The following is a 27217-nucleotide window of genomic DNA, read 5'->3' on the forward strand; positions in this document are numbered from 1 at the left end:
AAAGATTAATAGCCATGTCATCAATCAATTATCTAGATTCAAGTTTTAGTAGTTTTAAATAATGCATAAAAGATGAGTTTGTAGATCAAATGGTAAATTACATTTGATTGACATGAAAATTGGCATGTATGTTAGGACCATATAGAACATGTAATCCAACGGTTGGATTTTCAAAATATGAATTCAATAACAAGTTTTTGGATGGTGTAATAATTTTTAGGTGTTACGTCAGGTGTAACTTGAACCCAACACTATATTTCTTAATTCAATGTGAATTTTGACAAATCTACCGTCAGATTACATTATCTTCATATATTGTTCATGTTTACAAAATTTCAAGGTGATCAAAGATTAATAACCATGTCATCAATCAATTGTCTAGATTCAAGTTTTAGTAGTTTAAAATACCGGGAGTGCTTTAAGGTACTATGTTTGAAATATATTTTAAATATAAGCTTGGACATGTGTCTATCTCTTCGGCATTAATACATGTGTATTTTTGTAAGAGTTGCTATAATTTATTTTGTATGTAGCAAATCCTTGCCCTAAATAAAATTAAAAAAAAAAAAGATAACCCTGTGGGCTCTTTAAATGAGCTTTTATTGTATGATCATGGACTTTTTATGAGTTTGGGTTGGATAAGTTTACTAGTTTTATGAAAGTCTTTTTTGTGTGTGTGTATATATATATTTTTTGGTATTGAAATTTTTGTTCCAATTGGCAAACTGGAATGAACATTGAAAATATCTTTCTTGAAAATCTATCGGTAAAAAATGAATTTAAATTCTGAATATTTTTGTTGAAAATATAAATATTAATGTGTCAGTAGAGCTATAAAGTTCTTGATAATTATAGAACCGTACATATTTAAGAATTGAATAATTATAAACTTATACTTAGGTTGAAAGTGCAGGATTTTATCTCTTGGATCTACTAACGCATCAAGTATAGAAACCTTTTTCAAGTGAAAAGAGTCAAAGACCTTACTAATGTTCATCATTCTTAGGTTTCTATACTTGATGTGCTAGTTGATCAAGAGACATACAACCCTGCACTTTCTTAAGAGTTTGAACTTGTATGTATACTTTTTCGCTTACAATTTTAATTCTATAATGAATATTCTTTTATTTCAAGTAAAGATACATATAATATATATATATTTTTTGTTAATATAGGCAAGATTCGCATTCAACTTTATTGTTTAACGATAATAATCTTTATTTATTTATTTTTTTGAGAGACATAATAATCTTTATTAGTTGAATTAACCGAACCAACTTCTTTATATTTACCTAACATACAAAAAATATCTTTCTCAAGAAAAGAAAAAACACATACAAAAAAATGGACCAACCAATCATGAAAATTGCTAGTAAAATGAAGGAGAGAAGAAATGTTGGTTAGTTTAAAAAAGTTGTACAGATATTGTATCTAACAAAATGATAAGGCATTAGAGGTTTTACACCACTCGTGTAAGATAAAACGGGATTGGTGGGATGGTTTGTTCGTCCACTAGCCCCTCTTCTGGACAAGGAGGTTGCTTGTGTGAGTGGTGCCAGGTCCATCAATTATTATTATTTATTTTTTTTGGATGAGATGGTGCCATATCGTTATCAAATAATACAGCTAGCATGAAACATGTAAATAAAGTTTGTACAACAAGTCCAGAATGTGTTAAAAGGTACCTATAGGTTTGCGAAATTCGAAGCATGATGGCCAGGAATTCCTTGTTTTATGTAATATAGAAGAATTTTCAATAGACAAATTTTTGCTCTGAATCTTTACGCATACCATCTAGTCATTTTTTAATCTATGATATTTACTTAGGTTTTTCTTTTTTGGTAGAAACATTGACTTAGTTTTACCATAGCTTTTTATTGTACTTGATACTCTCTCCCTCATGCCGGTTATGTTAGGCCATTTGCTTTGCTTTAGCTCTTCCATTCTCATTTTTCAAGAGCCTCATAGAATCTAATTCTCCAAAACTTCTCTTTTCTGCTTATTTTATTTTATTTTTTTAAATCAAATTCTCCAAAACTTCTCAATGGAGAGACTAAATGACCTTTGTCCACAGGGGCGGAGCCAGGGGATTGAGAGGGGTTGGGGGGGGGGGGGGGGTGGGCAGTTGCCCTCCCTTCCGCCCAAAAAATGCCTTTAGTTATTTTGTTATTTTCCAAATATTTGTTGGTTATATTAATTACTATCCTGTTATATTTGTAGGTGAACTTGTATTTTGTTGTACCTGACGTTTATTATTGTTAGGCGTTTTAACTATTTATTTCAATCATTGGACTTGATCAGGTAAACTCACAAAATAGTCAATCAACCTTTTTCATTTAGTAACTTGGCTTTTAAATTGGCACACACGTTAAAAAGGTCAATTAATTTATCATATATAGACTGTTTTAAAGGGAGGGTTAAATTGCCTTTCTTGCTCTTTTTTATTGTTATAGTTTTGACACTTTTATATTGAGTTAATCTCACAGTTTATTTTGAGTACATTGATTAATTTCTTGAATTGTAGATAAATATATTGATTAATCTCTTCAATTAATTTTTATTTAATATGAATTGATTATATTTATTTATATATTATATAGTTATTTATTTATTTATTTTAATAATACAGACTAATATTTTTTAGATTAATTTTTTTTTCAATCATAACCTTGCCCCCCTTAAACTAAAATCTTGGTTTTGCCACTGTTTGTCCACAACAAATTTCTTCTTCTTGAAAAATGAAAATATAAGAAAATAAAGAAATTGCTAATATTTTCACTACCATGAATTGTATTTTATTAAAAGCCATTATCAAGCATAACTTTCAAGGAAGATGTTAAGTCATTTGGCATACCTTGACTTCAAATGTCCAATCCTTTGCCTCAATCTCCAGTCTTGCAGCTTCTATAAAAAGAGACCCCTAGCTCTAGCAAAGAACGTAATTAGTACTCCCATCATTTTGTTCACTCCTGCTAGCCGTTATATATAACCATTAAATTTTCATTATCTTCTTTCATACCAAGGAAACCCTAGGCCTTAATATATCAGCCTTCTCTATAAAATGGAGGATGAGAGAGTTGAGAAGTTGAACCAGGCTGCGAGAATTGAAAGGTTGAACCAGGCTGCTCTAGGGGGGGATATTAATGATTTTTACAACTTGATTAAGGAGGATGTAAAACTTTTGGAGCACATCGATGAGCTACCATTTGTTGAAACTCCTTTGCACAAAGTTGCATCTGCTACGGAGACGCATATCCCATTCGCCATGGAGATGCTCAGATTAAAGCCCTCATTTGTCAGGAAGCTGAATCCAGATGGGCTTAGCCCATTCACGTTGCTTTACTGAATGGGAAAACCCAGGTGGTGCGTTGGCTTCTAAAGGTTGATGGGGACCTTGTTCGTGTCAAAGGAAGGGAGGGTATGACTCCTTTGCATGATGCAGCAGCAACAGAGGATCACCGTGATCTATTGGTCGAATTTCTAAAAATCTGTCCTGATTCTATTGAAGATGTGACGATTAGAAATGAGACTGCTTTACATGTTGCGGTAAAATGCAAAATGCTAGAGGCTTTTAAACACTTGATGGAACGGCTCCAACAAAACAAGTCTAAAAATACCATGTTATGGAAGAGGAAAATGCTGAACTGGAAGGATGAGGAAGGCAACACTGTGTTGCACGTTGCCGTATCTACAAATCAGCCCGAGGCAAGCTCTCTCCTTTTCTCAATTATTTACTAACCTGAAATTTGTGTTGTGAATGATATGAGGCAAGTGTCCTAGCCATTGCTATCCGGTATCCAATGATCAAAACCATAAATACATGTCAAAGATTTTAGAGCAGTGCTAATTATACAATATTTTTTACAACATATTTCAAAATTGACAAATTGAAATTTGTTTCTCATATATATATATGGATACATACATACATCATTTTGATGTTTATCATTTAAAACTTGCCACCTGAATGTTATGAAAAAATTTTGCCAAAGAAAAAGTTGAGGGTATAGATTAATTTGAGTATTTTGGCAACAGGTTTCTATTTTTTAAGAACCAAACCACTAGATTATTTTGGCAAAAAAGTCGTGGGTTAGATTTTGATGCTTGTTTTGAAATAAAAAATATTTATTCTTAAAAGTATTAGGAGTTTCAATAATAAAATATAAGTTCATTTGTTTTTTTTAACACAATAATTATTACAATGAGGAATGATGGATTTGAATCTTGATTTTCTCCATTGGAAAAAAAAATACCAATTATAAAATATTAATAAAATAAATAAAGTTTCATTTTATTTTTTATCATAACATATATAATTTTTCATTGTATGATTTGATTTTAATCACTAATTAGTCTTCACTCAAAATAAAATAAAATTTTGTTAGAAATTGTGAAATATTTGTTTTCCATGTAATTATGCCATGTACTTGAAGGATCAACTATATTATCTTGTTATTTTCTTTTCTCAAGTATATATGTTTGAAAATTATTCATTTTTTATTAGTAGATAAATTTTTTAATCAAGGTTACTCTTTTTTACAAATTTATTTTATTTTTTGTATTTAGTTAATATCAAATTAGTTATGACATTATTGCGGTTGAACTCTGGTTAGATCTCAAAACTATCAACCTCTCCATGTTACAATTCTTTCAAAGATTTATGTTTTTTTAGACCTTGCTCTCATATTAGCATTTTTAGCAAATAAAGTTAAAAAAAAAAAATCATATAATATGGATACAAAATTAATGTTACTTTTCTTGTTCCCATTCAACTTCAAAGATCAATGTTAGCTAACTTCACGGGAAATCCAACAAAAATTAAAAGATGAGGAAAATTAAAGATAGAAAGAAAATGAACTACATAAAGGTTTATCAAGAGATTAAGTGAGCGTTTGGATAGGAATTATCCTGCGTCTTGCGTTTTTTTTTTTTTTTTTTTTTTTTGATGCATGCATTTCAACTTTTAGAGACAAAGTACTGTTCACGGGACCCACAACCACTTTATTCAAAAAAAAATATTGAAAATGGGTCTTACGGTACTATTTACACATTTAAAAATTATTTTGCTATACAGTGTTTTCAGTTTTCAATTTTCAGCAAAATAAGCTGTATCTAAATGTACCCTAAATGAGAATTTAAAAATAAAACAAAATGAAACAAACTTTTTGAGTTATTTGGTTATCCTGAAATAGGACAAATTACAGATTACCCATCTGTGATTTGACCCAAATTTAAGTTGCCTACTTATTGTTTAAAAATTGACACTTTATCCACCTAAGTTAAGTTCTGTTAAAGTTCCGTATCCAACCTCATTTATTTTTTCCTTATTTTTTTTTTTTTTGATAGGAACATTTATTTTTTCCTTAAAACATAAGATGAGGATGATAAGAGATGTGGTGATGGAAATAGAAACAGTGGTTCTTCTTTGTCCATTTGCTTCTCTCCAGTTTCTCTGTTATTTATTTATTATTTTAATTTTCTTGCAAAGAGTTTGGAATGGTTTGTCTGAATTTTGAAGAAGTTTGTGATAGAGTAACGGTAGAGATGGGCTTGTGGTTTTCCTTTGAATACTGGGGGCTTTTCAAAACTTGGATTGTTTTCTTATTTTGCAGCTGTGATTTCTTATCTTCTCACGGTGGGGTACGGTTGTGGAGCTTGATTTCTTGTCTTGTTTTTAATTTTGCTTGATCTAGCTACAAAGTTGTTGTGTATACAGATTGTTATTGGTCTCTTTTTTGTTTTACCTCTTAATTGGATTCAACTCATAACTTTTAGAGTTTATACTTTATATTGTTCTATTGAAGTTCATGAGCCCAAGTTTCTAAATTTTTACAAATGCTACTTTTTGATCTTCTTTTCTTTGATTTTGTTATTTTTTATTTTTATGTTTAAACGGAAAAAGTAATAAAGTGGGGGCAATGTGCCAATTTTTAAACCACAAATAAACAACTTAAATTCGGGTCAAACTGCATATGGATAACCTGTAATTTGCCCAAAAGAAAATAATCTGACCATGTCACTATATGTCTTAACAAATAATTTTACATTTGTTGCATTTTTGGTACGAGTAGCTGACTTTGGACTTTAAAGTTGAAAGGAAAATAAAAGTTAATTTTGTATAATTAGGAAATTTCAGTAACCTTCTTTAAAATAATTTTAAAATTTAAATAATTTCAAATATATTATACAAGAATAGAAAAATATAAGATAATATAGTTAATCCTTAAAATACTATAAGATAAATTTTTTTTTTTTAATTTAAAAATATCTCTTCTTCTACTGGCGTAGCCAGGGGGAGCCATGGCCCCCTAGCTTTTTAAAATTTTCCTTAGAGTAGGTAAAAACACTTGTAGCTTTAGAAGAAAATTTGCATACTGCCCCCTTGAAATTTTCGAATTTTGCCTCTCGAAAGGTAAAATTTAGATCAAGAGATTAATTGTCTTCTAAAAAAAAATCATAAGATTACTTTAGCTCTTGAAATTTTTAAGCAGTCCAGAAAAGAAAACCCAAAGAACTAAGTTGGTACCAAAAGAATAAAATTAAATTAGTGCAAATAAGTACTATCCATATAATGGCCCATTCACCCTGGGCCCTGGCTGTCCAAACACTAACAAGTACTCCTTTAATATATTCCAAATCACCAGAGGAAAAAAAAAAAATCTGTCTAGTTACTGTGTTTGTAGTGGACCTGCTCCTTTCCGTCGCCAATCATATAACCGTGAATCCGTGAGTCTGTGTTCTTCTGGGCTCCAGTCCAAGCCGGCGACCACCATCGCCAGTACGGCGGTACATATCTCTTGCACTCTCCCTCTCTCGCTCTCTCTTACTCTTGCTCTGTTTATAGCGTACTGCCTACAGACTTTTTATTATTATTTATAATCTACTGCTACAGAGAATAGACTAATGGTAAAAAAGTTAATGCATTTGGATTAACAAAAGGGATGATATCAACTATATATCAAGACTTGAATAATTCACATTGATGAGATTAGTGACGGTGTATCAGACTACATTATGCAGGCTGTGAGGATGTTACTAGATTCTGGTGTTGATATAAATGCCAAGAATGTGAAGGATCATACAGCAGGGGACATCTTGCTAAAACGACAAGAAGTAGAGCTGCTGAGCAGCAGCAGGGAGATCAGTGAAATGTTACAGCGTGCTGAAGTTAATAAATGTGCACGTTACCTACGTTCCACAGTCTTATCTCTCGAGGAAAGACGATTACTCCAGGTTGATAGATGGGCGAAAATATCGGACGACAGGCGCAATGTGGTTTTGGTGGTTGCTACGTTGCTTATGACAGTGACTTATGAAGGACTACTGAGCCCTCCAGGGGGACTTTGGCAAGATTACTACAATCCATGGAGCAATCTGCCCAATGCTACAATACCAGATTACAGAGGTTTCAATAAAACTGCTCCTTATCTTGCAAACATTGCAGGGACAGCCATTCGCGGTACAACTTTATGTTTTTGGGTATTCCTGATAACAAATACTTTGACATTTATGCTCTCATACACAATAGTTCTTCTCATCATTCCATCCGGGTATGTTATACTCCGCGCAGCCCTTGGCTCCCTCTCTCTCTGCTATATTACTTCGCTGTCAGTCATATTCCCGATTTATTTTACATATACCTATTCTTTAATCCTTGTGATTCTGTTTTCTGTTATTTACGCACTATCTATATCTGCAATACGGTCGACGCTGCATGTCTCTGTGCTGATTCGTTCATGGAAGAAGAATTGATGGGAAAATGAAAATAAAGCCAAGCTTGGACCTGAATGCAATTGAAAATGTATGCGTCAAGGTTTTTTTTTTACTTTATAGGTGTAATCCTCTAAGGCCATAATTGAGGTACTGGTACGACCCAATGAAATCATCGAATGTTATTTATATTTCAATAAAGTTGTCTAATTGCCATCGGATTATTTATATAAGTTAAGAATTTGTTATCAAATTTGTAATCTAAATGTTGTTACATTTATGGCTTTAATTAGCATGAGCAAAGTAGTCTTTTTGCACGTGATTAAATAATTTCTGGTAATTGTCATTGATTGTTCTTATATTCCAAATCCCCTTTGGCCCTTTAGGCTCCACTTGAGAGTTCATATGGGAAAGAAAGAGAATGGAATAAAATGATCATAAAAGAATGAGAATGAAATGTATATAAGTAAGGGAAAAGAATAGAAAAGAATGAAATAGAATGAAATTAAGTAACCTTGATTAGATGTTTTAAAATAAACGAATGGAAAGAAATGAAAATGAATGGAATGTAAGTAATCTTATTTAGGAGCAATATGGAGGGAATTAAATGGAATCATTTTATGACAATATTACTATTAGACCCCTTGTGAGAGTCCCTTTTTCGTGACACTCAGGCCCAAGGATCCTAGGCCTAAATGAAAAGGAGGATTTGGTGGACCGGGCCTTGACTCACCGCAGCTAATGAGCTGTTTAAGAATCAAGTGAAATACAGAGAATACTCCTGAAAATACAAACAAGATAACAAACAAGGATATCGTAGAATGCCAAAAATTAACAAGGTAAATTTAGGAGGAAAGAAACAGGATTAACTAAGCGATAAAAATTAGTGCTGTGGGGATCCTGGGAAATATGAAGCAAAGTTTCATTAATATATTGTCTGTTTGATTACAGAAAGCTCACTAGGACGTGCTACAAGGTTCAATCAAGCTCAAAAATTGCAGTCTTGAATGACTATTTCAGCCTTCAAAACTTGCAAAGTTTGATTCTCGTTTAATCCGAGTATGTGCAATAGTGGCTTTTACAGGATACCGGGAAGCAATATTTTGTTTTCCCTTAATATTTTCTCTTCACTCTTGATTTTTTTCTGATAGTTCTTTTTCTGGAGAATTTCTTCTTTCTTTCTCACTTTTTTCGCTGCCTCCTCTTCGCAACCCATCCCCTCCTTTTATAATAGAGTTTTCTGGGCCTCCCGGGGAACCATTGGTTCCCCTGTTTTGTTCTTTTGCGAACAGAGTATGTCTTGTCCCTGTTGTCTCGGTAAGTTCCTTTTCCGTTTCTTCTCATTCTTTCCTTCTCTCAGTTCTGATTCTTTTGAAAGCTTCTGGTTGGCCATTTTCTTTGGGAGTGCTGAGGTATGCCCTTCTCGGCATCCTCACTTCTGGCGCCTCCTATCTTTCCTATTTGGGCGGAATCCTGTTCTGCCTTTTTAAAGATCGTTTGTTATCATTCTTCTTCCCTGTCTTGGTTCCCCGAGGCCTCTTCTGTCTGTGCCATGAGAGGTCGCTCGCGCTCTTTTTTACTTTTGTTTTCTTGTTTTCATTTTTTCTGTCTTTTTTCTATCGAGCTGTCCCAGTCTTCCTTTCTTTCTTTGTGCCTGAAGGGATCCGCGCCTATTGATGGTTCCTGAGGATCCTTGCTTCTTATATTTTGCCGTGGTCTTCTCTCTCTTTTTTTCTTTGGATGCTTCTCTTTTCTGGGCTTCGGGATCCTCTGGGCCTTTCTTTTATTCCCTCATGGGTCTCCTGTATAATTACTTTGGGCTTAGTTTGAATTTTCCTTCCGGGTTGGGCTTAACTTATTCTTTTTGGGCTTATTTTACTATGATCTTTTCGGACCTCAACACCCCTATTTTAAAATAAAGAATTGAATATACAGGGGTATTTTGAGAGTTTTAGTAAAAAAATCATTAAATCTAATTTCATTCCCTCCCATTCCTCCCAATTTCGGAGGGAATGAAAATTTGAGGTTTTAAGGGAATAGAGAGGAATGAGTATTCCGTCCTACCCATTCCATTCCGACATACTTTTAAAGAATAATTTTTTTATTATTATTATTATTATTATTTTTTGAGAAATAAACACACACATAAGGGAGAGAGAAGGGAGTTCTAACATAAAAGTACACTACAACTCTACTAAAAAACTATGGTAACTCTTTAGGGAGGGTCTTTAAAGAATAAGCTATTGGTGAGTTTGTGGCTGAATTTTTTTTTTTTTGAAAGCAAATACATTATATTTTAGTATTAATTATTAAATAAACTTAGTAGTAATATAGTTTATGAGTTGGCTATGGAGAAGCTTGGGTCCTCCATACTTTAAAATTTTATATAATAATAAATATATAAATAAATAATGTAAGGAAAAGGTTTGGAGATGAATTTTTCAAATTAAAAGTGAATTTTAAAAATCAAATTGTTGGATTGCATGTTTATTATGTTCATAACCCACATGTCAAATTTTGACTTGTTATGGTAAATAATGCTTTCATAAGGTCTTCTAATAAAATGATACCTATAGGTTTGCGAAATTCGAAGCATGATGGCCAGGAATTCCTAGTTTTATGTAATATAAAAGAATTTTCAATGGACAAATTTTTGCTCTCAATCTTGACGCATACCATCTAGTCATTTTTTAATCTATGATATTTACTTAGTTTTTTCTTTTTTGGTAGAAACATTGACTTAGTTTTACCATAGCTTTTTATTGTACTTGATATTCTCTCCCTCATGCCGGTTATGTTAGGCCATTTGCTTAGCTTTAGCTCTTCCATTCTCATTTTTCAAGAGCCTCATAGAATCTAATTCTCCAAAACTTCTCTTTTCTGCTTATTTTATTTTATTTTTTTAAATCAAATTCTCCAAAACTTCTCAATGGAGAGACTAAGTGACCTTTGTCCACAAGGGCGGAGCTAGGGGGGGTCGAGGGGGGTAGTCGGCCCCTTGGTCCGCCCAAAAAATACCTTTAGTTATTTTTTTATTTTCCAAATATTTGTTGGTTATATTAATTACTATCCAGTTATATTTGTAGATGAACTTCTGTTTTGTTGTACCTGACGTTTATTACTGTTAAACGTTTTAACTATTTATTTTAATCATTGGACTTGATCAGGTAAACTCACAAAATAGTCAATCAACCTTTTTTGTTTAGTAACTTGGCTTTTAAATTGGCCTACATGTTAAAAAGGTCAATTACTTTATCATCTATAGATTGTTTTAAAGGGAGGGGTAAATTGTCTTTCTTGCTTTTTTTTTTATTGTTATAGTTTTGACACTTTTATATTGAGTTAATCTCACAGTTTATTTTGAGTATATTGATTAATTTCTTGAATTGTAGATAAATATATTGATTAATCTCTTCAATTGATTTTTATTTAATATGAATTGATTATATTTATTTATATATTATATAGTTGTTTATTTATTTTAATAATATAGACTAATATTTTTTAGATTAATTTTGTTTTCAATCATAACCTTGCCCCCTTTAAACTAAAATCTTGGCTTTGCCACTGTTTGTCCACAACAAATTTCTTCTCCTTGAAAAATGAAAATATAAGAAAATAAAGAAATTGCTAATATTTTCACTACCATGAATTGTATTTTATTAAAAGCCATTATCAAGCATAACTTTCAAGGAAGATGCCAAGTCATTTTTTAATGCTTGGCATACCTTGACTTCAAATGTCCAATCCTTTGCCTCAATCTCCAGTCTTGCAGCTTCTAAAAAAAGAGAACCCTAGCTCTTGCAAAGAACATAATTTGCTCCTCATCTCCAGTCTTGCAGCTTCTATAAAAAGAGACCCCTAGCTCTAGCAAAGAACGTAATTAGCACTCCCATCATTTTGTTCACTCCTACTAGCCGTTATATATAACCATTAAATTTTCATTATCTTCTTTCATACCAAGGAAACCCTAGGCCTTAATATATCAGCCTTCTCTATAAAATGGAGGATGAGAGAGTTGAGAAGTTGAACCAGGCTGCGAGAATTGAGAGGTTGAACCAGGCTGCTCTAGAGGGGGATATTAATGATTTTTACGACTTGATTAAGGAGGATGTAAAACTTTTGGAGCACATCGATGAGCTACCATTTGTTGAAACTCCTTTGCACAAAGTTGCATCTGCTACGGAGATGCATATCCCATTCGCCATGGAGATGCTAAGATTAAAGCCCTCATTTGTCAGGAAGCTGAATCAAGATGGGCTTAGCCCCATTCACGTTGCTTTACTGAATGGGAAAACCCAGGTGGTGCGTTGGCTTCTAAAGGTTGATGGGGACCTTGTTCGTGTCAAAGGAAGGGAGGGTATGACTCCTTTGCATGATGCAGCAGCAACAGAGGATCACCTTGATCTATTGGTCGAATTTCTAAAAATCTGTCCTGATTCTATTGAAGATGTGACGATTAGAAATGAGACTGCTTTACATGTTGCGGTAAAATGCAAAATGCTAGAGGCTTTTAAACACTTGGTGGAATGGCTCCGACAAAACAATTCTAAAAAAACCAGGTTATGGAAGAGGAAAATACTGAACTGGAAGGATGAGGAAGGCAACACTGTGTTGCACGTTGCTGTATCTACAAATCAGCCCAAGGCAAGCTCTCTCCTTTTCTCAATTATTTACTAACCTGAAATTTGTGTTGTGAATGATATGAAGCAAGTGTCCTAGCCATTGCTATCCGGTATCCAATGATCAAAACCATAAATACATGTCAAAGATTTTAGAGCAGTGCTAATTATACAATATTTTTTACGACATATTTCAAAATTGACAAATTGAAATTTGTTTCTCATATATATATATATATATATGGATACATACATACACCATTTTGATGTTTATCATTTAAAACTTGCCACCTGAATGTTATGAAAAAATTTTGCCAAAGAAAAAGTTGAGGGTATAGATTAATTTGAGTATTTTGGCAACAGGTTTCTATTTTTTAAGAACCAAACCACTAGATTATTTTGGCAAAAAAGTCGTGGGTTAGATTTTGATGCTTGTTTTGAAATAAAAAATATTTATTCTTAAAAGTATTAGGAGTTTCAATTAATAAAATATAAGTTCATTTGTTTTTTTAACACAATAATTATTACAATGAGGAATGATGGATTAGAATCTTGATTTTCTCCATTGGAAAAAAAAAAAATACCAATTATAAAATATTAATAAAATAAATAAAGTTTCATTTTATTTTTTATCATAACATATATAATTTTTCATTGTATGATTTGATTTTAATCACTAATTAGTCTTCACTCAAAATAAAATAAAATTTTGTTAGAATTTGTGAAATATTTGTTTTCCATGTAATTATGCCATGTACTTGAAGGATCAACTATATTGTTATTTTCTTTTCTCAAGTATATATGTTTGAAAATTATTCATTTTTTATTAGTAGATAAATTTTTTAATCAAGATTACTATTTTTTACAAATTTATTTTATTTTTTGTATTTAGTTAATATCAAATTAGTTATGACATTATTGCGGTTGAACTCTGGTTAGATCTCAAAACTATCAACCTCTCCATGTTACAATTCTTTCAAAGATTTATGTTTTTTTAGACCTTGCTCTCATATTAGCATTTTTAGCAAATAAAGTTAAAAAAAAATCATATAATATGGATACAAAATTAATGTGACTTTTCTTGTTCCCATTCAACTTCAAAGATCAATGTTAGCTAACTTCACGGGAAATCCAACAAAAATTAAAAGACGAGGAAAATTAAAGATAGAAAGAAAATGAACTACATAAAGGTTTATCAAGAGATTAAGTGAGCGTTTGGATAGGAATTATCCTGCGTCTTGCATTTTTTTTTTTTTTTGATGCACGTGTTTCAGCTTTTAGAGACAAAGTACTGTTCACGGGACCCACAATCACTTTATTCAGAAAAAAATATTAAAAATGAGTCCTACGGTACTATTTACACATTTAAAAATTATTTTGCTATAATGTTTTCAATTTTCAGTTTTCAGCAAAATAAGCTGTATCTAAACGGACTCTAAATGAGAATTTAAAAATAAAACAAAATGAAACAAACTTTTTGAGTTATTTGGTTTTCCTGAAATAGGGCAAATTACAGATTACCCATCTGTGATTTGACCCGAATTTAAGTTGCCTACTTATTGTTTAAAAATTGACACTTTATCCACCTAAGTTAAGTTTTGTTAAAGTTCCGTATCCAACCTCATTTATTTTTTCCTTATTTATTTATTTTTTTTTATGGGAACATTTATTTTTTCCTTAAAACATAAGATGAGGATGATAAGAGATGTGGTGATGGAAATAGAAACAGTGGTTCTTCTTTTTCCATTTGCTTCTCTCCAATTTCTCTGTTATTTATTTATTATTTTTTTGTGGGGTTTTAATTTTCTTGCAAAGAGTTTGGAATGGTTTGTCTGAATTTTGAAGAAGTTTGTGATAGAGTAACGGTAGAGATGGGCTTGTGGTTTTCCTTTGAATACTGGGGGCTTTTCAAAACTTGGATTGTTTTTGTATTTTGCAGCTGCGATTTCTTATCTTCTCACGGTGGGGTACGGTTGTGGAGCTTGATTTCTTGTCTTGTTTTTAATTTTGCTTGATCTAGCTACAAAGTTGTTGTGTATACAGATTGTTATTGGTCTCTTTTTTTGTTTTACCTCTTAATTGGATACAACTCATAACTTTTGGAGTTTATACTTTATATTGTTCTATTGAAGTTCATGAGCCCAAGTTTCTAAATTTTTACAAATGCTACTTTTTGATCTTCTTTTCTTTGATTTTGTCATTTTTTATTTTTATGTTTAAACGGAAAAAGTAATAAAGTGGAGGCAATGTGCCAATTTTTAAATCACAAATAAACAACTTAAATTCGGGTCAAACTGCATATGGATAACCTGTAATTTGCCCAAAAGAAAATAATCTGACCATGTCACTATATGTCTTAACAAATAATTTTACATTTGTTGCATTTTTGGTACGAGTAGCTGACTTTGGACTTTAAAGTTGAAAGGAAAATAAAAGTTAATTTTGTATAATTAGGAAATTTCAGTAACCTTCTTTAAAATAATTTTAAAATTTAAATAATTTCAAATATATTATACAAGAATAGAAAAATATAAGATAATATAGTTAATCCTTAAAATACTATAAGATAATTTTTTTTTTTAATTTAAAAATATCTCTTCTTCTACTGGCGTAGCCAGGGGGAGCCATGGCCCCCTAGCTTTTTAAAATTTTCCTTAGAGTAGGTAAAAACACTTGTAGCTTTAGAAGAAAATTTGCATACTGCCCCCTTGAAATTTTCGAATTTTACCTCTCGAAAGGTAAAATTTAGATCAAGAGATTAATTGTCTTCTAAAAAAAATTCATAAGATTACTTTAGCTCTTGAAATTTTTAAGCAGTCCAGAAAAGAAAACCCAAAGAACTAAGTTGGTACCAAAAGAATAAAATTAAATTAGTGCAAATAAGTACTATCCATATAATGGCCCATTCCGTCTAGTTACTGTGTTTGTAGCGGACCTGCTCCTTTCCGTCGCCAATCAAATAACCGTGAGTCTGTGTTTTTCTGGGCTCCGGCTCCAGTCCAAGCCGGCGACCACCATCGCCAGTACGGCGGTACATACCTCTTGCACTCTCCCTCTCTCGCTCTCTCTCACTCTTGCTCTGTTTATAGCGTACTGCCTACAGACTTTTTATTATTATTTATAATCTACTGCTACAGAGAATAGACTAATGGTAAAAAAGTTAATGCATTTGGATTAACAAAAGGGATGATATCAACTATATATCAAGACTTGAATAATTCACATTGATGAGATTAGTGACGGTGTATCAGACTACATTATGCAGGCTGTGAGGATGTTACTAGATTCTGGTGTTGATATAAATGCCAAGAATGTGAAGGATCATACAGCAGGGGACATCTTGCTAAAACGACAAGAAGTAGAGCTGCTGAGCAGCAGCAGGGAGATCAGTGAAATGTTACAGCGTGCTGAAGTTAATAAATGTGCACGTTACCTACGTTCCATAGTCTTATCTCTCGAGGAAAGACGATTACTCCAGGTTGATAGATGGGCGAAAATATCGGACGACAGGCGCAATGTGGTTTTGGTGGTTGCTACGTTGCTTATGACAGTGACTTATGAAGGACTACTGAGCCCTCCAGGGGGACTTTGGCAAGATGACTACAATCCAGGAAGCAATCTGCCCAATGCTACAATACCAGATCACAGACGACATAACATTGCAGGGACAGCCATTGGCGGTAGCTATTTATGTTTTTGGGTATTCCTGATAACAAATACTTTGACATTTATGCTCTCATACACAATAGTTCTTCTCATCATTCCATCCGGGTATGTTATACTCCGCGCAGCCCTTGGCTCCCTCTCTCTGCTATATTACTTCGCTGTCAGTCATATTCCCGATTTATTTTAAATATACCTATTCTTTAATCCTTGTGATTCTGTTTTCTGTTATTTACGCACTATCCATATCTGCAATACGGTCGACGCTGCATGTCTCTGTGCTGATTCGTTCATGGAAGAAGAATTGATGGGAAAATTAAAATAAAGCCAAGCTTGGATCTGAATGCAATTGAAAATGTGTGCGTCAAGGTTTATTTTTACTTTATAGGTGTAAAATAAAGCTTTTGTTTCTAAGGGCATAATTGAGGTACGGGTACGACCCAATGTAATCCTCGAATGTTATTTATATTTCAATAAAGTTGTCTAATTGCCATCGGATTATTTATATAAGTTATGAATTTGTTATCAAATTTGTAATCTAAATGTTTTTACATTTATGGCTTTAATTAGCATGAGCAAAGTAGTCTTTTTGCACGTGATTAAATAATTTCTAGTATTTGTCGTTGATTGTTCTTATATCCCCTTTGGCCCTTTAAAGAAGAAACTTTTTATTATTATTATTATTATTATTATTTTTTGAGAAACAAACACACACACATAAGAGAGAGGGAAGGAGGTTCTAACACAAAAGCACATCACAACTCTACTACAAAACTATGGTAACTCTTTAGGGAGGGTCTTTAAAGAATAAGCTATTGGTGAGTTTGTGGCTGAATTTTTTTTTTTTGAAAGCAAATACATTATATTTTAGTATTAATTATTAAATAAACTTAGTAGTAATATAGTTTATGAGTTGGCAATGGAGAAGCTTGGGTCCTCCATACTTTAAAATTTTATATAATAATAAATATATAAATAAATAATGAAAGGAAAAGGTTTGGAGATGAATTTTTCAAATTAAAAGTGAATTTTAAAAATCTAACTATTGGATTGCATGTTTATTATGTTCATAACCCATATGTCAAATTTTGACTTGTTATGGTAAATAATGCTTTCATAAGGTCTTCTAATAAAATGATTTGTTTGTTTGCTTGTTTTTATATTATTTTTTCAATGTTCGATTATGACTCTAAATATGACCCTTTTTTTTTATTTTTTAAGATAGACTTACATGAAAAACAATTAATATTTTATGTAGACATAAAAGTGTCAAAAGTGATGGTGGTGGTGGTGGTGACGGTAGCGTGTCAGAGTTAAAAGTAGTGTGGTAGTAGTGGCTATAATTATGATGGGGTGCTGGTGGAGAATGCAATGGTGATTGTAGTAATGGAGATACTATTAATGGTGGCGGTGGAGGCCATGTTGAAAATGGTGTTTATGTTGGTGACACAAAGTAATGATGGGGTGATCATCACTTGTGCCATCACCTAGAAAGAACCGACGCGGCTATAGGGGTGTCGCACCAGCGTTCGATGCGGCCTGACGTGGGGTGCAGTGGGAGATGCCACTATCGCGTTAGATTTTTTTTTCTTTTTCGGATAGCGCTAATTCAAGTCGAATTAGATCGTATCAGCTGGCCGAAACAGACCAATTCAGCCCGTATCGGCCAATATTGGCTTTTAATCAGTCCGAAATTCAAGTAAAAATTAGTAAAAAAAAAAAGAGTGCAAAAACATCTTTAAACCAAAAAAAAAAAAAAAAAAAAACCCTAAAACCATTATTGCCTCTCTACTCTCTGCCTCTCTCTACTCTCTACCCCCTTCCCTGTATTCTAATTTCAATGTTTTAGCTTCAAACTTATGGATTGCATTTAATTTATGAATATCATATTTTAGTTATTATCTGCTATCGCTCTTAAATTTGGTATATGTTTATGGCTTTTGTTAACGGGTGCTGGACAGCACCCATTGAGTTTGCATGATTTTTCTAAATTAGCCTGGGAAATCAAAAAAACAACAGCACATTAATGATGCGTGTCAGGCTACATAAAAAAACAACAAATATTGCATGCTTTTACTTAAATACCCTTTCAACCATTTTTACCATCTCCTCTTTATCTTTTCCCCATCCTTTGGTTTGTTCATTCATCCTTATCTTTTGATTTTCCCCCCTTTCCTACACTGCTGTGTCAAGCGTAACATGAAGGTAACGTCAACCATTTGTTATTATTATTATTATTATTATTATGCTTTAGCCTCCAAACAAATAAATTTTTAAAAAAGAAATAAGACTCCTAAATTCAAATATTCATGAGATGGAACATTTAAAGAAAAAATTTATCTAAAAAAAAAAGAATAAATAGATAAAATTAGTGGCATAGTAAAAAAAAAAAAAATCAAAATAAACTTATATATTTAATCTCTTATAAACATACATGGCTCTGGTTGGATTGGGTCGATTGGTTATACTAATATATGTTCAATCTCTTGCAAGCACTCACTTTTCAATATATATTATTAAAATTCACATAATATGCCTAAATATATTCCAGATTTCTAGATTCATCAAAACCAATTCTCAAAAGTAAATCAAACTTGAAATTAAAATAAAGGTAACAAAATAAACTTAAAAATATGGTGGGTTGCTTTGAGTTAGACAAATTGAAAAGATTATCAATTCAAACTTGACACAACTTAAGACTTAGATTACATCCTTCCTATATATTTCTTTTACTTTGTCTTTAAATTGTAACTAGGAAAAAGAATCTTGCATTTTCTCTTATTTATGTTCATTTGTTTAACAAATAAACCAAAATTAAGCCAAATTTAAGTTTGAATATTAAACAAGCTAAGCTCAAACTTAATAATGTATCTATGAATAAGCTCGTGAACATGATAAAAGTTTTATAGTTTATTATAATTAATAATTCCATTCGAAGTAAAATTCATTGATTTGTGAAGGGGTAAAAATAGGTAGTCAATGGTTTTACTATATATGAGAAAGGCTAAAGTGTAAAATACACCCCTAAAATTTGGGGTCTTGTTATTTTTCTCCTTAAAGTAGGGCTACTTTAGTAAGACGACTAAGATAGTGCATTTTCAGGATTGTAAGTAGGATCCTACATTCATGAAAGATCCTACTAAAAACCCAAATTTGCTTTAGGTTGGTTTAAAAAAACAAAAACCCAATCAACCTAATGGATAGAAATAATCCAATGGGCCTTAAACAATGTTGAAGTGTTGAAAATACCTCTATGTAAACTAAAAATATCAAAAACAAATTTCACTTTAAATTACAAACTTATTCCATATAGTTTTAGTTATGTGGGATCAAAAAAAATGATTATCTTCCTAAGTATTTATTTATTATATGTTTATGTTGTTAGAAATGAGATAATTGTATTCTTTTGAGCTTAGATATTGTGTGTCACTATAAAATAAGCATTTAAATTTACTGATTTGTTTTGTTAGGATAGATGCATCAATTTATGGAATAGGAATTAGATTTTTTTATGAATTTTTTTTTTTATTTTTTATAAATGAATTCACAATTTATATGATTATTTAACAAGCAAAGTCATTACTAGTGTGTTTTTTGTTTTTGTTTTTGTTTTTTTTGTTTTTTTTTTGTTTTTTTTGTTTTTTTTTTTTTTTTCTAAAAAAGGTATGATCTTACTAGCCACAATTCCACCAACCTCCCATAATCCTATTTAGGATTCCGATTTTGACAACATTTCCTAGAATGTCCCTGACATTTGGATTTTAATCCTTTCTCAACCCAATCAATTACATTTTTGCCCCTCTTTTTGTAACGTTGAACATGGACATCTTAGGTAACCATTGGCATTTGACTCTGTTTCAACCAACTTAGTAATATTTTCTTATTTTTTGGTTCATGTTGTTCATAAATTTTTTATTTTCCTTTTATTCTTTTTTTTTTTGCCCCACCTTTTGTCTTTTTCATCTTTTATTTTTCTGTTTCTTCTATTCAATGTTCGTTCACTTCATTGTTTTGGATTTTTGTGTGTGTGTGTGTGTGTGCTCATTTCAGAACTAAAAACCTATAAATAATAATTTAAATTTAATATTAGGAATATAATCAAAATTATTCATAATAATCTAAAATTAAGAAACTAATACAAATCATAAATTAAGATATAAATGTAGAAAAAGAGCAAAGAATGTACTTGTTTGTTTCCTCTATCACTTTGAGAGATGAAAGTGTGAGTATGTAACGAAATCCAGAACTAATTATTGTAGAAGAGAACAATGAGCTGAATTCATGAATTTAAGTACGCGTGAGAGAAGTTTTTATTAATTTTTTTGAAGTTAAAAAAAATAGTTTAAACAAAATGAAAAAAATAATTGTAAGGGCTGAAATTGGATTGGACCTAGTATAGGATTGGGTTTTAGCCTAACAAGCCCAAACAATGAATTTGTAGAGCGTGGGTGAAAGAACTAATTCTATTCCAAAAGGAAGACAATAATAGTTACTGATTTAATAGCATTAAACACAAATAAGATAACAAAATCTGTCCTCGGCACGGCCTGAGGAGCTATGTTATAATGTCTTGTTCATGAACAAAGTTACAAAAGTTCAAAGTATTATTACAAAGATTTTTTGGTTTTTCCAATCCCCTTCCTTTAGGCCACCTTTCCATGCTATATACTACAATCTTGGTATCATCTCTACCATATACGTGTAGGTTAGATTCTAGGAGCTCCTTCTTGTCCCATCCAACATCTCCCAGAACCATCAACTAGTAGCTGTAAGGCTATTTGACCACTGTTCAGGTATCACCTCCCCATTAATGCGGCCAGAGAGTTAGTTGGGAGGCATTTAATGTGAAGGTAGCAGTTATTGAAGATATTTGTTGCCTCCCTTTGCTCATCCCTTATCCAATGTCCGACTCTTAGTTGTGATGCAACCTTGAAGAATGTCCAGGATGATAAGACATTCTTACTGACCTCGGATCTCCGTTTCTGAGATGACTTTTCTTCTCAGACGTATTTTGGACTATCACATACAATCTTTATTTCTTCTTCTTATACCATTCCCATTATAACCTTATTTGACCATCCTCGGATTGGGCCGTAGGCCCAATTCATACAGTTTTAATAGTACTTTCTAGATAATTGGCCCCCCACAATAATAATGAAGAAATAATGCTTATCGGCATTGGCAATTGCCATAGGATTTAGGCATTCACATATGGGAGTAAACTTCACTCCAGATATATATAGGTAGAGTTCTACTTGATATAGAATTTAAATCCTATTGGAATTAAGATTTCTAATCAATGTGTTTTGTTGCTATCCCATAAAAAAGTGGAATAAAAAAAGTTCAAACGAATAGAAAAAAGGAAACGTTGATGTACGTACGTTATTTACAATTTATTTTTACTTTATCCAAAAGATAGTTTGGTTACAAATTTTTTTATTTTATTTTATTTATTTTATTTTTTTTACTTTATCCAAAAAATAGTTTGGTAAACCAGTATGAATAGATAAACTTGGGTTGTTGGGTTTTTTTTTTTTTTTTTTTTTTTTTTTTCTCTAATGAACTGTATACTTGTGTAGTAATATAATTTAAGTAAAAATAAATAGTAAAGATTTTGGATTGTAATATAAAGATTTTTAGTAACTTTGAAATTATAGATAAATTAATAATAAAAGGATTAGATGAAGAATTTGAATTGTAATCAAATTAAAATTTTATCATCTTAGAAATTATAGAAGAAGAAGATAATGACAAAATATATATATATATATATATATATTTTTTTTTTTTAAAAATCTAACAAAATTTCTGCAATTTAGTGAAGCTACTTGGCACAACCACGACTTCTAAACCTAACTTTTATTATATAGTATAATTTATATATATATATATATATTACTTTTTTTTTCTTTTCAATTTCGTGAATAATTGAATTTAGAATATCTAATTGACCACTTTAAATATATTATAAGATTTGTTATGAAAAAACTGTTTTCATTATATTTTTGTTTTAAAAATAATGGGAGCCTAGTATTACCCTTTAAAAAAAAGGAAAAAAGAAACGGGAACATCTACTCCTCTAGAAGGACAAAAAAATAAAAGTTAGTGACTTTAGATATAAAGGCATAAAGCTAATTGGTTTTAGATGAAGGTATTGGAAAAAATTAAAGGGTATTTTGGTTTGATTACAAAATAACTTGATTTCTCCAACAAAGTTGACACAGGTCTAACACATAGTTAGCTTTTTCCTACTACCCATAAAACATTAGTATTTTATTGAAATTTTATACCATGTTAACGGGTGCTGTGTGTAGCACGCGTTAACAAGACCCTAAAAATTATGATATATAATAAAAGTTAAGCTTAGAAGTTGTGGTTGTGCCAAGTGGCTTTACTATAACTTGCAGAAATTTTGTTAGATTTTAATATATATATATATAGTCCTTATCTTCTTCTTCTATAATTTCTAAGTTGATAAAATTTTAATTTGATTACAATTCAAATTCTCCATCTAATCCTTTTATTAGTAATTTATCTATAGTTTCTAAGTTACTAAAAATCTTTATATTACAATCCAAATTCTTTACTATTTATTTTTACTTAAATTATATTACTACACAAGTTACAGTTCATTAGAAAAAGAAAAAAAAGAAAAAAAGCAACAACCCAAGTTTATCTATTCATACTGGTTTACCAAACTATTTTTTGGATAAAGTAAAAAAAAAAAAAAAATTTGTAACCAAACTATTTTTTGGATAAAGTAAAAAAAAATTGTAAATAATGTACGTACATCAACGTTTCCTTATTTCTATTTGTTTGAACTTTTTTTATTCCACTTTTTTATGGGATAGCAACAAAACACATTGATTAGAAATCCTAATTCCAATAGGATTTAAATTCTATATCAAGTAGAACTCTACCTATATATATATCGAGAGTGAAGTTTACTCCCATATGTGAATGCCTAAATCCTATGACAATTGACAATGCCGATAAGCATTCTTTCTTCATTATTATTTTTTTTCATTTTGTTTAAGCTATTTTTTCTTAACTTCAAAAAAATTAATAAAAACTTCTCTCACGCATACTTAAATTCATGAATTCAGCTCATTTGCTCTCTTCTACAATAATTGGTTTTGGATTTCGTTACATACTCACACTTTCATCTCTCAAAGTGATAGAGGAAACAAACAAGTACATTCTTTGTTCTTTTTCTACATTTATATCTTAATTTATGATTTGTATTAGTTTCTTAATTTTAGATTATGAATAATTTTGATAATATTCCCAATATTAAATTTAAATTATTATTTATAGGTTTTTAGTTGTGAGATAAGCACCCAAAAAAAAAAAAAAAAAAAAACCCAAAACAATGAAGTGAACGAACACTGAATAGAAGAAACAGAAAAATAAAAGATGAAAAAGACAAAAGGTGGGGTGAAAAAAAGAAGAAGAAAAGGAAAATAAAAAAGTTATGAACAACGTGAACTTAAAAAATAAGAAAATATTATTAAGTTGGTTGAAACAAAGTCAAATGCCAACGGTTACCTAAGATGTCCATGTTCAACGTTACAAAAAGAGGGGCAAAAATGTAATTAATTGGGTTGAGAAAGGATTTAAACCCCAAATGTCATGGACATGCTAGGAATTGTTGTCAAAATCAGAATCCTAAATAGGATTATGGGAGGTTGGTGGAATTGTGGCTAGTAAGATCATACATTTTTTAGAAAAACAAAAAAACAAAAAACACACAAGTAATGACTTTGCTTGTTAAATAATCATATAAATTATAAATTCATTTATAAAAAAAAAAATTGCATAAAAAAGATTTAATTCCTATTCCATCAATTGATGCATATATCCTAACGAAACAAATCAATAAATTTAAATGCTTATTTTAAAGTGACACACAATAGCTAAGCTCAAAAGAATACAATTATCTCATTTCTAACAACATAAACATATAATAAATAAATACTTAGGAAGATAATCATTTTTTGATCCCACATAAATAAGACTATATGGAATAAGTTTGTAATTTAAAGTGAAATTTGTTTTTGATATTTTTAGTTTACATAGAGTTATTTTCAACACGTCAACATTGTTTAAGGCCCATTGGATTATTTCTATCCATTAGGTTGATTGGGTTTTTGTTTTTTTAAACCAACCTAAAGCAAATTTGTATTTTTAGGATCTTTCATGAATGTAGGATCCGTTAGATTTTAAAGATTCTACTTACAATCCTGAAAATGCACGATCTTAGTCGTCTTACTAAAGTAGCCCTACTTTAGGGAGAAAAATTACAAGACCCCAAATTTTTGGGGTGTATTTTACACTTTAGCCTTTCACCCGCCCTTTTATAATTATAATTCGATCAAGAACGGCCTTTTGGTTCTAATACAACAATGCGTGCATCGCGAATATTGATTATTTTCTTCTTTGTTCTCTTTCTTTCGTCGAAAACTATCGGCTAGTCTTACTTCTTACTGGACAACTAACCAAAAACATCTTCTACAAACACAAAAAGAAAGAATATTTTTTATATTTTGGATCTAATTGAATTGTAGGTGTAGGAGAATGGAATATGATAATCCCACTTGCGAATTATTTGAAAGCAACCCGTTGTATTCACATTTTATCTGATCTTCAGTTTCTAATCCGAAGCCGATAATGGAGAGAACCCTTATAATCAATGAATTTTACTACGAATGGAATTATTAATTATAATAAACTATAAAACTTTTATCATGTTCACGAGCTTATTCATAGCTTTATTATTATGTTTGAGCTTAACTCGTTTAATATTCAAGCATAAATTTGGCTTAATTTTGGTTTATTTGTTAAACAAATGAACATAAATTAGAGAAAATGCAAGATTCTTTTTCCTAGTTACAATTTAAAGACAAATTAAAAGAAATATATAGGAAGGATGTAATCTAAGTCTTAAGTTGTGTCAAGTTTGAATTGATAATCTTTTCAATTTGTCTGACTCAAAGCAACCCACCATATTTTTAAGTTTATTTTGTTACCCTTATTTTAATTTTAAGTTTGATTTATTTTTGAGAATTGGTTTTGATGAATCTAGAAATTTGGAATATATTTAGGCATATTATGTGAATTTTAATAATATATATTGAAAAGAGAGTGCTTGCAAGAGATTGAACATATATAAGTATAACCAGTCGACTCAATCCAACCAAAGCCATGTATGTTTATAAGAGATTAAATATATAAGTTTATTTTGAATTTTTTTTTACTATGCCACTAATTTTATCTATGTATTCTTATTTTTTTTTAGATGAATTTTTTCTCTAAATGTTCCATCTCATGAATATTTGAATTTAGGAGTCTTATTTCTTTTTTAAAAAGTTATTTTTTTGGAGGCTAAAACATAATAATAATAATAATAATAATAATAATAATAACAAATGGTTGACGTTACCTTCATGTTACGCCTGACACAGCCGTGTAGGAAAGGGGGGGAAAAATCAAAAGATAAGGATGAATGAAGAAACCAAAGGATGGGGGAGAGCTAAAAAGGAGATGGTAAAAATGGTTGAAAGGGTATTTAAGTAAAAGCATGCAATATTTATTGTTTTTTATGCCGCCTGACATGCATCATTAATGTGTTGTTGTTTTTCTTGATTTCCTAGGCTAATTTAGTAAAATCATGCAGACTTAACGGGTGCTGCACAACACCCGTTGACAGGACCCTTTTTTTTTTTTACACTTATTTATATTTAATATTTTACACTTTTTTTTTTCTTAAGGAACACATGCATATTTATAAATTATAACTACAGTAATATTCATATTTTAACACATAAAAGGTGATGTGAAAAAATGTAAAATAATAGATTTGTGAGAATTAAAACATATAAAAAAAATGTTTTTATTAACAAAAAATGGATTTGTCATGGCATTTTATTTTCCAATTGAACTCGAACAATTTGACTTTAAAAATGAGTAAAAGTTCAGTTAACTATACTGATAGATTTTTTTATTTTATTTTATTTTATTTGAATGGGATTACCACATTCAAAAAAAAGAGGAAGAAATTTATCTCAATTAAAAGTTACATATATACTTAGATTATTTTAGAGTAGAATTTCTATTTTATATAAAAAAAAAAATCTCATTTCTTTTTCTCAATTATGAAAATTCCATTACTTCTTTTATACATTATGTGCTGCCTTGCTGGCACATCGGTTAATTATTGCTGATATTCAATTCCTCCGTACCATCATGACAAAACAAGGTTGGCATATTTACAAAGAATGGGTCATTTGCCGTTTGGAAGGTTACTGCTATTTATTTTAACATAATAATTTATTTTTTCTAATTTACACAATCAATTTAAAACTCTTATATTAAATTATTTATTATACATTCTATTTTATTTAAATAATTATTTTTTAATTTTATCTTCATATAAAGAAAGAGAATCTGATAACAATGGCTGAGCCAGAGGGTGAGAGGGGGCAACTACCTCCCTTGACTGCTCCAGAAAAGTTTCCTTGTATGCTTAACCTATGTCTTGAGAAGATATGCCCCTCCTAACATAAATAATTACAAAGCAACACTCTTCAATTCTAAATAAAAACAACTAAAATTAAGCGTATAATTACTGGAAATATAAAAAAGGAATGAAGCTAGCATGGTACAAAAGGGAGCAAAAAGCTCCTACAAATGAAAATATTTTGTAAAATTTTTGTTTGTGACTCTAGAATTATTTCAATTTTTTATGTCTCATGCCATTTTAATTAATGGGTCCCATATTTTACAAAAAATAAAATAAAATAAATTTTGTTTGGCAGTTACATTAGTTTACAATTATTATTATTTTTTATTAATATTTACTAATATTTTTCAGATTAGCTTTATTTTTAATCTTGTCCCCCTTACACTAAAATCCTAATCCCGCCACTGTTTGATTAGACCAAGAGGTGGAAGAAAAAATATATTAAATAATGAAATACAAAATTACAATAACTGTGTATATTTAAAAGATTATTGTAGCAAATATCGAATTTTTTCATAATTTTACATTAGCTGATGTTGGAGGTTTTTGGGGTTAGTTGAGTAAAATGAGGGTTTTTTTTTTTTTTTTTTTTTTTTACAAAATTGAGGAATTTTTTTTGGAGTGATATTTTGGATATTTATTACAAATTTTACGATATATGTTTTATAAATTGACATGTCATCAATCATGAAAAAATAAT

General features: G+C 30.6%; 2 protein-coding genes across 6 annotated transcripts in view; both read left to right on the forward strand.

Moving 5' to 3' along the window:
- Window positions 1-7928, forward strand: part of LOC126699129 (ankyrin repeat-containing protein BDA1-like) — a 44861-nt gene extending 36933 nt beyond the window's left edge. The window contains exon 3 of the transcript XR_007646688.1: window positions 7834-7928. The gene's annotated coding sequence lies outside the window, so the exon portion shown is untranslated. The remainder of the gene's footprint in view (window positions 1-7833) is intronic.
- Window positions 1-27217, forward strand: part of LOC126699130 (ankyrin repeat-containing protein BDA1-like) — a 95961-nt gene that overhangs the window by 20547 nt on the left and 48197 nt on the right. For 2 of the 5 annotated variants that reach the window (XM_050396762.1, XM_050396765.1), the window contains exon 2: window positions 15598-15810. The exons of 1 other annotated variant lie outside the window; for it this stretch is intronic. In XM_050396762.1, the coding sequence (XP_050252719.1) occupies window positions 15598-15810 (213 nt within the window). Of the gene's footprint in view, window positions 1-7020; window positions 7814-15597; window positions 15811-16364; window positions 16500-27217 lie in introns of those variants that run through there. 2 more of the 5 variants (XR_007646689.1, XM_050396763.1) reach the window with 2 other exon arrangements.

The sequence above is a fragment of the Quercus robur genome, chromosome 9 (genome assembly GCF_932294415.1).
Source record: "Quercus robur chromosome 9, dhQueRobu3.1, whole genome shotgun sequence".
Taxonomy (NCBI): domain Eukaryota; kingdom Viridiplantae; phylum Streptophyta; class Magnoliopsida; order Fagales; family Fagaceae; genus Quercus; species Quercus robur.